The sequence below is a fragment of the Drosophila yakuba genome, chromosome X (genome assembly GCF_016746365.2).
Source record: "Drosophila yakuba strain Tai18E2 chromosome X, Prin_Dyak_Tai18E2_2.1, whole genome shotgun sequence".
In the NCBI taxonomy this organism is placed as follows: Eukaryota; Metazoa; Arthropoda; class Insecta; order Diptera; family Drosophilidae; genus Drosophila; species Drosophila yakuba.
The window spans coordinates 13,867,889-13,879,443 of NC_052526.2; the positions used below are offsets into that span (position 1 = coordinate 13,867,889).

At 40.8% G+C, this 11,555-nt stretch overlaps 1 protein-coding gene across 3 annotated transcripts in view; it reads right to left on the reverse strand.

Moving 5' to 3' along the window:
• The window catches only part of LOC6525367 (tyramine beta-hydroxylase), a 32,273-nt gene extending 21,802 nt beyond the window's left edge, over positions 1 to 10,471 (reverse strand). Inside the window, exons 1-2 of one of the 3 annotated variants that reach the window (XM_015190783.3) lie at positions 10,252 to 10,471; positions 6,330 to 6,705 (exon numbers count right to left, since the gene is read on the reverse strand). In XM_015190783.3, coding sequence (XP_015046269.2) covers positions 6,330 to 6,576 — 247 coding nt within the window. In that variant the 5' untranslated portion in view covers positions 6,577 to 6,705; positions 10,252 to 10,471. Of the gene's footprint in view, positions 1 to 6,329; positions 6,706 to 10,247 lie in introns of all 3 variants that reach the window. The other 2 variants (XM_015190784.3, XM_015190782.3) reach the window with 2 other exon arrangements.
• Positions 10,472 to 11,555: the final 1,084 nt, after the last annotated feature.

Consider the following 11,555-nt stretch of genomic DNA (forward strand, 5'->3'; position numbering starts at 1 on the left):
CGGGCAAATGGGAAGTGAGTGCGGAAAAGTGAGAACGGAAAATGCAACAGAAAAACTAGCGACGCTTAATAAAGCCACACGAAGCGGAAATGAGCGTGTAATGTAAACGGAAATGCGTTGAATGACGCCATATTTGTTTTTGGATTCCGCATTCGAATGCGAACGTGAATGCGAATTGGTTTCGCAATTGAAATGCTCCTCTAGCTGCAGGACACCAGTTATCCTAGTCGCTACCCCCGAGCGGCGACAAAGTGTTAAATTGTGTTCGCCAAGGAACACAAGATGCGAGGATGTGAGGATGTGAGTATGGGAACTTGGGAACATGGGCAGACACAACCAGCGATCGGAGGAATACCCGTTTTATGTCACCGAGAGCTGCTGGCAATCCCCGCGGCACAGTGGATCAATTATCCCCAAATCGGACAGCTTATTAATCATGTCGCTTAATTTCCAATTGATTAACAGTGGTTCAAAGCGAGAGTAATGTCTATCCATGTCATAAGTAAATAAAACGAGTTTGCTGTTTCTCAGCTTGAACTTGTTTCTCAAGTTAAATTGTATTAAATGCACTCGAAACTTTCAGTGTTTTTATTTGTTTGATGGCACCATTTTGCACCACTGTGCACACACTGCACTCGGGGGACAGAGTTGTGCAAGTGTGTGTGTGTGTGTGTGCGAGCAGGACATACATCATTGGTTATTTATTGGTTTCCACTAAATAAATCGAACTGAAATTGGCAAACGTCGCAGAATGGCCATCATTGGCCTCTCCTGACCCCCTGACCTGTGCCATCCACGTACCATATTCTATATATATATAAGTTTGTAGTATATATATAAGTAGTACTCCTTACGTTAACCCCGGACATATTAGGGCTGCCACCAAAAGGCCAACACGAGAAGCCGAAAGTTTGCCCAGCAAAACTCCAAGTCACTCCAATAAATGTTGGCCAAAGTTTTTGGCCCGCTTTGGTTCCAGCTTATTATTTATTCAGTCAAGTTTTCACTCTGACACCAAATCCCAATACATGTCCCCTCTTTTATTGGGTCCACATGGGCATGGGTCATATATAAATACACTTATATACATACATAAGGGGCTATCTCATTAGTCGTTTGGGCTGCTCTTAGTTAGCGGATGATTTGCCCGATTGTCAACTGATTGCAGTCGCACCGAAGTTGGCCAAAAAGGATCCCCAATCCAGATATTCATCCAGATATAAAGGCAACTTCCAGCTGTCAAGGGGATTTGTGGGTGGGGTCAAAGGCAAGGAAAAACGATGCTAGCGATAAGAAAGGTAATAACTTTTAACACCGCTTTAGGCCACCTTCAAAATGTGGCAGCAAAGGTTGCTCGAATATAGAGGGGGAGGGGGTGGGGGGGCGCTACACTTTTGGCCAAATCATTTGACATTATGTTCGGGCCAGATTAGATAAACTGTTTTGTAATACTCGCAATCTGCTGCAATGATAAATGAAATATTTTAGCATAAATAATAGGGTTCATATTTAGCCGGATGGCATTATCTGCAAAATGTGTGTTGTAGATCTTAAATCAATGGAAATTTAAATATTGAAATGCATATAAATCAACGACAGCTGCGGTTCATTGATCCTTGTATGAATATCCATATATTTTCTAATTTAAATAAATAATCACACACACACACACACCAATGACATCTTCTTAATCCTTGAATGGCGGCAAAAGTTCCAAAAATCGATGCATAATTCTCATGCAGTCTGGCTAATTAAATTTTCATAGCATACTTTTTAGGGGCAATTTTTGCTCTTGATTAATGACAACTTTAGCTGGCGCCGAATTTTCACTGGCGAAAATGAACGAAATTGCGAATTGCGCTATCATGTTTTATGTTTTTTCTACCGTGGAATTCATTAGTTTATTTAGTGTAAATTATGGGCAAACACTATTTATTTCGGCTAAATGTGAGATAATGAGCAACATTGCTGTTAAACAACTAATAAATAAATTGGTATCTGCTGTATATATTGGTTTTAAATACAACTTTGTTAAATATTTGCAATTAAAAAGCCCAGCTGAAATATTTTTTTATTACATTTCTTGATTTATATGCATTTTTGCACTTAGCATTTGGCATTTAATATTCAAAAATGAGAAAATGAGAAATCTCAGACGCTCTCCTTCCAGTCTCTTAATTTTGCAGTCAAGTCCAGTTAGCTTAGTGCCAAGCAGTCTAAAAACAACAATAAGAGAAAGAGGAACAACAACAACAACATAAGCGCGAGCACTTTGCACACAATAAAAGTCTCCAAACAATAACAACAACTTAATCAACACCAAAAACAGAGCATAAAAAGCAAGAGCGCCAAGGAACAGAGAGAGACATAGATGAAAGTCTAGCAGCGGACGCGTAAGAAAAGGACAAAAACTTTAAGAAAGAAAGGGAGAAGAGTGAGAGAGGAGAATGAGTGTGAACGGGGGAGAGCGGGGGAGTGAGCAAGAACTGCAGCTGAGCACATAAAACAAAAACAATGCAGCCAGAGAAATAAAAACAAAAACAAAGTTAATCTCAAACAAAGGCGCCGCTTGCGAAAGAGAGGGGGAAATAAAGTGCCGAAGAGGTGGGGTGGGGAGGAAGGGTGCACAGAGGACCAAAGCCTCAAAGCGCACTGCGAAATGCTCGTAAAGCTTTCAATTAAAATTAATAAAAATCTACGCGAATTAAATAAACACCAGCTGGATTCAGAAGCAGTTGGCCGGGACAGGTGCCACAAAAAGGTGAGACCTGCAAACCCAATTAAGACGACAGCCATAAAAAACCAGCTGCAGGGTAAAGGGTGCGGGGGAGGGGGTAGTGGGTGATAGTGATGGATTTAACGGTAAAAGCATTTAATTGTGCTCTCATGTTTATCGATTGGGATGCAATAAACAAAATGTGCTTTTACAGACAAATTTTTCCAATTTACTTCATTTGGCATAACAAATCTGGAAAATATATATATATTTAATAAAAAAAAACTAATAACCGTTATGATTTCTGCTAACTCTACAAATACAGTGTTGTATTTGTTTCAATTTTCTAGATTTTACAATCTAAATAAAACATTTAAGCTAACTAATAAAATCAAAATAACTTGATTATGCAGTTGAACTAAATTGATTTTGCAATTAAGAATGTATATCATTTTTTTCAGTTCAATCAAATTGAACATCTCTAGTGACAGCAATTAAAGCTTTAGTTGTCGAACTTAAGCTGCCTTCCATTTCATATAAACTTTGTTGCGAGCGAAATGCAATCAAATGTGCGTTTGCATAAATGGGGTTACACAAGTCAAATGCAACTTTGAAAGCCCAGAGGATCGGGAACATAAAAAACATACAAAAAATACAAACAATACGGCAGTTATAGTAGCTATAGTAGATATAATAGGCGGAAGGGACAGACAGAGAGAAAGAGAGAGAAAGAGAGAGAGGTAGAGGAAGCTAGGCAATATGTAACACGCATCCGGTTACGTGATGCGTTTAACGTGACATTCGCATCCTCCGTGGATGTCTGCTGGTGACACATTAACCTGGAATGGAGGAATCGGAGGAGGAGCACCGGGCACTGGGCACTGGGCACCCACTGTCCGCCGGATTATATAAATTGAATTGTTTGGCACAACATGGCCCTGGCCATTGAGCAGGAAGCTGGCGATGGAGCTGGAGGAGGCGCTGGTGCTGGAGGACCATACAGTTGGTGAGTAGGTGGTGTAGGTGAGTAGGTGCGTGTGCCTGGCGCATAGAAAATGGCCAAGGCTTTTGCGGCCAACTCCGTGTCCTGGCGCCCCGTTGATCCAAAGCTCTCGTAAGCCGGCCAATCGGCAGACGCACAACAACAAAAAAATAGAAGAAAAACACGACAGGCAAAGTGATTTCACTCGAGTTTCTTTTACATTTCTTTTTTTGCTTTTATTTTTGTTTTTTTTTTTTGTTTTTTTTTTTGGTTTTTTTTGTGAGTTCCTTATGGATTTATGTGGCCCAACCGTCGAAGGTAAATAAGTGGAGCAGCCCCATGCCATGCAGCACTAATCAGACACTTATGTCGGCTTTGGGATGTCCTGCGGACGAGCAGCAAGGATACGTGGGATACGTAATTTGAGCAGCAAATGGGGAAAAATTGAGAGAAATGGAGAAAACTGGCGAAAAATGGGGCAGAAGGACGAACATAAAAAATAGCAAATTATTTTGCTTATTTCGATGTTTACGCTTCGCATTCAAATTTTTGTTTTATAGACGCTCAATGGCCAATACGCAAGGAACATATAAAGTTTCATTCGCATACACACTGTCACTTACACTGCAAGAAAAAAGTTAGTCGCAGCACATTTATTTTAATGAAGTAACTATCTAAAACAAACAACTTTTAGGTTTGTTTGCTTAACGCAATGTTTATATTTGCCCAGCGAAATGTTCGTTTAATGTTAGGCTTATTTTTGCACAGTGCATGGAGTGGAGCATCAGGCAGGAGGACCATTAAGAATGTTTGTCCCGTTTATGATTCATGAATGCTCTTTGTTGCTGCCATCGGACGAATGAACTGTCATCAAATAGCTGGCGTAACTTGAGCATCAGCCTGGACTTGTTGCCTTCGATGTTTGGATGTTGAGATGTTGAGATGTTGAGATGTTTGGGCACTCGATGGGTTTACTTAGCAGCTCTTGAAGAGTATCGAGTAAATGGATTTGCCTAAACTCATGGAAATGTTCTTGATTGAAGGTGTATGGTGTATATGTGCATAGCATTGATTGGGGATCAATTAGATGTCAAAACAATATGTTATCAAATGCGACTTGGAACTACAAACTACAATCAACTACAAACTCAAGACTTGAGCTCATGTAAATAGCAGTTTTGGGCATTTAGCTTGGCTTAAACTCTTCGATTCGAGATTCATTTTTGTGAATGTACCAAAATACTGATTATTTTATGCGAAAAATGTGTCATTTTTTTTATCTATGATATTTAGCAAGTGTACTTCGGTTTTATGATTGGCATAAAAAAGTATCTTATTTCTGTTTTATCGCTTCCATTTGAAGCGGATAAATTGTATCCCACTGCATTGAGTGTTGTGGCTGGGGATCTGGAAAATCAGTCGCCCGATGACGTTTGCACACCTGCACGCTCCACATTCCGACCCCCGGAACACCTTTAACCCCTACAGTACCTACAGTATCCACTGACGTCGTGGGCAGTGGAGCATCGAAGCGAACCAGTCACCCAGTCAGCCATTTAGCCAGTCAGCCAGTTGGCCATTCAGCCAGTCAGCCAGTCAGTCAGTCAGGCTGTCAGCGCACAAATGGCGCCACAAATGTTTTGCCCCTTTTTTCGCAATGGAAGGATACATTTGTAACTTCTATTGATTTTTAATGCACGCCTTCTGTCCTGCCAGCCAAGGCGTCGTCGTCGTCGTAGTCGTCTGAGTAGTCGTCGTAGTCGTAGTCATAGTCGTAGTCGTAGTCGTACTTGGTGCTCGGAACAAGCCACCAAGCCATGAACTTTACGAGACGAGGAAGCCACCTCCTACACGGGCCCAGACTCCGTCTGGCATACCAACGTCCTTAGTCCTTGCTCCTTCGTTCTGCTACATCTCAATTTTACCCCACTCTGCGTTTCTGTGGGTGGGTGCGAATTTTAATGCTTGTAGCTGGGAAAACAAACAAACATGTCACAGTCGAGAGGGCTGGCCGCAAATCCGCCATCTTCTTCGGCGATGCCATTGCCATTGCCAATGCTCCACTTGATAACTTAATGCCCCACGCATGCTTTCACATCCACAGCACACACACACACCACACATTACCCGTACACACGGACTGACACTCATGCAGACAGACAGCCGGACGGACAGCCATCCATCCGGACGGACAGACAAACGGACGGACAAACGGACGGACAGAGAGACGGAGGGACAAACGGACAGCTTTATAAACAAGCAGGCAAACAGGCAACTGAACTTGCCTGCCCAAAATGCCGTACCGCCTATGCATTTGCCCGCTTGAGATGACTCCGTGAGAGTTCCGATTGATGACAAGCCAAGGATCGCGGAAGGAAGTTCTTGTCCTTATTTTCCGCTACAAATAAGCTGTATTTGCGACACTACAAAGACTTTCATACCTCGCTGTAGTCGTAATAAACTTATGAAAAAAGGATTTTGTGCAGAAAAGGGAAATGCATTGCTAGTTTAGCTAGTTAGCTCTGCTCAGAACGCATTTTTAGCCATGTTGTGATATGAAAACCACTTTAGATAATGAATTATTGGATAGTATACATGTGCACATGTGTGTGTAGCTTTGGAACTACTTACGGTTGGAGAAGGCGCTCAGTGGGCGCGTGAGGAGTGTGGCCATCAGGAGGAGCAGCATCACTGGCATGAATGTCGGCGAACGTCCTTGGTGCACTCCATTTTGCTTTTGTTTATGCTGCTGCTTCTGCTCCTGCTGCTCTTGGTCCTGATGCTGATAAGCCAGTTGCTGGTGGTGGAGACGTCGAGATCTGGTTGGCCAAATGCCATCCTGACTGCTCAGCTGCAGCTGCAGCGGCATTTTTAGCATTTTAAGCAGATTGCACGGCCTGCAGATCGTTAGTGGATTATTGTTCTCGGATATCGTTTATCGCTTATCGTTTATCGCTAATAACTAGTAGCCAATCACTTTGAGATTAATTCGCAATGGGTGCTGCTGCTGCAAGTGTTGATATTGCAAAATCATTGATAGTGATGATGTGTTTACATAAAGGCACACTCCAAACGAAATCGAAACCACAACAAGCACTAGACCATATGCTACCCTTTAAATCTAAGCTTTTTGGGTATTTCCATTAATCAATTTTAACCCAGACCAAAGTTATATTCATTTATTTTAATATATATAAGCAGAACTTTGTATAAGTTAACTTTATTTTGTTTAATATCAAATTGGAAAGTGTAAAGTTGCCTACTCAACTGCTGGCCATCATACCCGCGTTGAATTTCAAACAGGGGGTATAATAAAACAAATCCGTGTACAATTTAAATCAGACAATTGACAGATTTGAGCATGGACAACAACGACAAAATTGTAAGCACATAATAAATGTTTACACGTTCATTGTATTGTACTCGTATTTACATGACAAATTTATCTGGCGACATCGACGCGATGGCGATGGTGATGGGGATGGTGATTGTTTGTTGTGGGGTTGAGGAATGGGGTGGGGCTGGAAAGCTGGAATGGGTGGCGTTTTGATGGCTAAATTATGTGCGGTAATAATGGTGATGTTCTAATGGCCGCTGGGCGATTTTCACGGCACTGCGTGCATTAAAAATTTTGTAAATTCACGTGGCGGCGTACTTTGCAGCACCGCCTCATTTTACGACTTGCCACATCCTTCAACTTATTCCGAAAAAGTTTTCAACGTGCCAGCATCACAACGGCGACGTGTAACTCACTTTCAGCCACCCACTTTTGCCGTTTTACCCGCTTTTGCTGCTTTTGCTGCTTTTGCTGCTTTCTCCGCCCCCTCTGCTTGGCAGCCACGCCCCCTTGACAGCCTTGACAATCTTGGTACATAAAGCCAGATTCGTTGGGCATAAATGGCATTAATCAGTTTGCGGTTTACTTTCGCAAGTCATCCAACTTCTTGGTGGGAAAGTAAAAGTGCCAAAGTGTAACTTTATCGTTTAGGGAAGTTGCATATCGAAATCTACAAGTTTCTCTCTCTCTCTCTCTCTCTCTGGGAATTCGTTTCAAGTATCTTCCGAACTTTTAAGGTAATTTCAAATCATAAATGTGGGAAAACGGCTTTGAAAACGAGTATTTTAACAAGAAACCAACAATGAAAACTGTACGCAGTGCACCTTGCACTTTGGCTCATGAGTCACAAACCTCCACGAATTCATTCGTTTTTTGAAACTCAATGTGCCGAGGATTCACCGTACAACGTATTCAATTTCAAGAGATTGCAATTTGCTTAAGATTAAATTTCACAAAGAATTTCCAACGCCTTGGGTGCCAATCATGCAGTCAGGTTCCTGAAATTTCCAATTAAACGTATGTCGATAAACACCGGATCTGTGCAAATACGATGTGTTCTGCTTCAAAGGAGTCTTTAAAGAAGTAAAAGGATATCAGCACCTGCATAATAATATAAATTACACCGACTGAAATGTGTGTGGCTGGCATGAAGCGTACATAAATTCCACACTTTAACGATTAATGCGAGTACAAGTTAAATATGTTCTACGAAATGAAATTGTTTGCTGCATATTTCAGACAGCAAGGCAGAGACAATTTAATTGGCTGGATTTTAATTGAAATCCATGCGACATACAAAATTTATGTGTCGCAAAAGCGAGAGTAATTACTTCTAGCTAGAAAATAGTTTCACCAAAGTGGTAAACAAATATGAGTGGTAAACAATATTGCCTGTATTGTGGTTGATCTTAAATATGCTCCCTGAAACGCTGACAATTCATTGAGGAATATTGTCAAGCTTTTTGTGGCTGTGCAATCCGCTAAATTAGCTGCTGTGAATGAACTTTGGCCACTGAATACCCATGGAGCTGAGTAACCAAAGCCCAAACCCCAAACCCAAACCCAGAATCCAAGCGGAGAATCCAAGACCTAGACCTAAACCGTGCCAAATTTAATCGCCTTGCGGGGGATCTGCGTATTTGCTGTCAACTCGGGCATGAGTTAAGCAATCCTCGAGGCATTAAGTCTGCCCTGCGGTTGGCTAGACCAAATTGAAAACGAATTAAAATGAAATTTCAAACGCTTTGTGCCAAAAGTTTTAGCCAGCTTTTTCTCTGCACCGCGCCACACGCCACACGAAATACTTTGCCAAAGTACTTAAATGCCTTCTATTCTATTCTATTCTCAATTCTATTTTTTTTAATTTTTTTTTTAACGCCAAACTTTGAAAGTTCTATACGAGTATATTCGCAGCACTTTTTTCATTGCGTTTCTACGAGTAAAAAAAAATGCAATTTCCATTTTGATTGGTTTATCAAATGGAAGAGCTCAACCGTTCTGAACGATTTATAAACTTTAAAGCTTATAGCGATCATACTTTTGATCAGATTATTTGTTGCTGGACTTTGTTTAGTAAAAATCACAAAACTGGCTGCCCTTTTCGTTAAAATAACCTTTTAGCCATTTATGAGCCATTTTTGAGTAAGCTTACTGGCCTTTGGAAAATATTTTAAAGAAATGTGTCACCGTACAGAGAGTTCCAGACGTGCTTTTAATTTTCAGCTGCTCCGCTGGAGTTTTCGACATTTTACGAGCTTCCCCACTTTGCATTGTTAAGTGGAGGAGTGCCAAATTGACAGCAGAAAGTGCTAAAAACATAAATGTTTAACGCAGGTGCTTTCCCCCGTCCGGTTGTTTTGAAATATGCTTGTGAAAAGGAAAACAGAATGGAAAACATTTTCATTTTTTTTTTTTTTTTGGCTGGCTGTGTGCAGTGCTAACATGGCTGATAATGGTGAATTTTATATTGATATCACGAACTGCACTAAATCATCAATTAAATGATTTTATGATGCCATTTTGGGGATTTTTACCCTCTGGCAATTTTGCTTGTGGTTCTTGCCCAATATCTCATGTCCTCCCCTTTTTTTCTGTCGGATATGTTTTTTGTGATTTGGTTGAAGTTGTGCTACAGTTGGAGTTCCGTATGTCGAATATTAATAAATGTTCTGAATAATGGCAATCGACAGGCAGTAATTTTCAAGCTAATGTAACTTAAAATCTGTAACTTAACATCTGATCACTTATTGAAAATGTATATTTAGATATTTTATGGTATTATAATTTGGAAATAAATTTATAGTTGATATCCCTTTTAAAAAAAACTTCGACAATTTTCAAGTCTTCTTTCAAATGCAAGTTTCACTTAGGTAGTTTGGCCTGTACTCATTTTATTCTAGATAACACCTGCTACCGTTTCGCCGCGGCCAAGATGCTAACGGTAATGGAGAGACTAACGGTAACGGGCACGGCAACAGCAGCAAACCAACTTGACGAAGCGACGGAAATGCAACACTTTTCCTTTGCTCTTCCGTTTTGCAAATTCCCGTTTGTTTTACTAGCTTTTGTTCCTGTTATTTCTTGGCCACTGTTTGAACAACGACACAAAAAAAAAACACCTAAAAAAAATGGGGAAAATAACGTAAAGCGCACTGGAGCGCTTGAATACAAAAAAAACAAAAAAAATAAGAAAGGGGAACACAGGGAATTACCAACATCAACACAAACACAAACAAAGCGCCCGCCGGATTTATAATGGCAAAGTAAACAAGCTTACGAGTCGCGCGCGACTTTTGTCCCGTTAGCTTGGCTTTTTGTTTTTGCGCGCGCTTTTTTTTGGCGCGCTTCTACGCTTTCGCCAGGGATATCGCGTTACGGTGAGCGAGAGCGAGAGCAAGTGGTAAGCGCGTCCTACGCCAGCCGAACGCAGAATGCAGCCGACAGCGCAGCCATCAGCGGCTTTTATACGCGGCCCAACGACCCGAGCACTGTTTGCCCTTCGGCTCCGACTTCGGCTCCTGCGACAGGGTAACGGAAGTTAGTGGGTGAGCGATAGAAAGCGGGGGTCGGGGGTTTCGGCTCGTTTAGCATATGTCTGCCGCCATCGACATGGGCATCACTGGCACACGTGTGCGTGTGCACGCACAGCAGAGTTCGCAATAATAGTGAAACTGTTGCATTCTATTCCGGTTGAATCTATTGTGAATCAAAGTGAAAACATATGACGATATATCATATATGCTGATCACATAAAGGTGTTAATAAAGTGTACGCCTATACCTTAAGGGGGGGTAGGGTTTTAAAGGGAGAAAAAAACAGGTTTTTACAGATTTTTTTTTGGGCGTACGGTAAAAGTAAATTTATTTCTGATTATTGTACATTAAAGAGTAGTATTTGAACTATATTCTGTGAAATATTGGTTGAAAAATATTGAAAATTGACCGAATGGCAGCAATTCTTCGTAGGCGCCTCAGAAAAAATACATTTTGCGGTGCACGTCATACCTCAGCACTGGATAATCTGATATGAAATACCCAACGTTTTTCCATCAATTTTTATGTCCCTCTAGGTATCCCTGTCGAGTTTTTCCATTTATTATAATTTTTGAACTTTTTACAAAACTTGAAAGTGAAAATACCGATTTTTGGCCAAAGTTCATGACTATTGTTGTTAAAATTAAAAAAATTAAAATCAAAAACGAAAAAATCTCGACAGGGTTACCTCATAAATTATGTAAGGAAATACTGTAAAAAATTTGAGAACGATCGGTTGAATAGATTTTGAGATACAGAGTGCACCGACTCAAAAAACATCGATTTGAGAAAAACGTGTTTAAAGTTTTTGTTGCTGTCTTCCCCGCTGAGGGATTACTCAGGTAGTCGTTCGAGACCCGCCTACTTCCAAAGCTATATCTTTGTGAGTTTTGCTCCGATTGACTTCCTATTTACAGACAACAATCTTGAGTTACTATACTTTCATAATATGCAATTAAAAAAAATCACTTTTTTTGAACCCTCAAA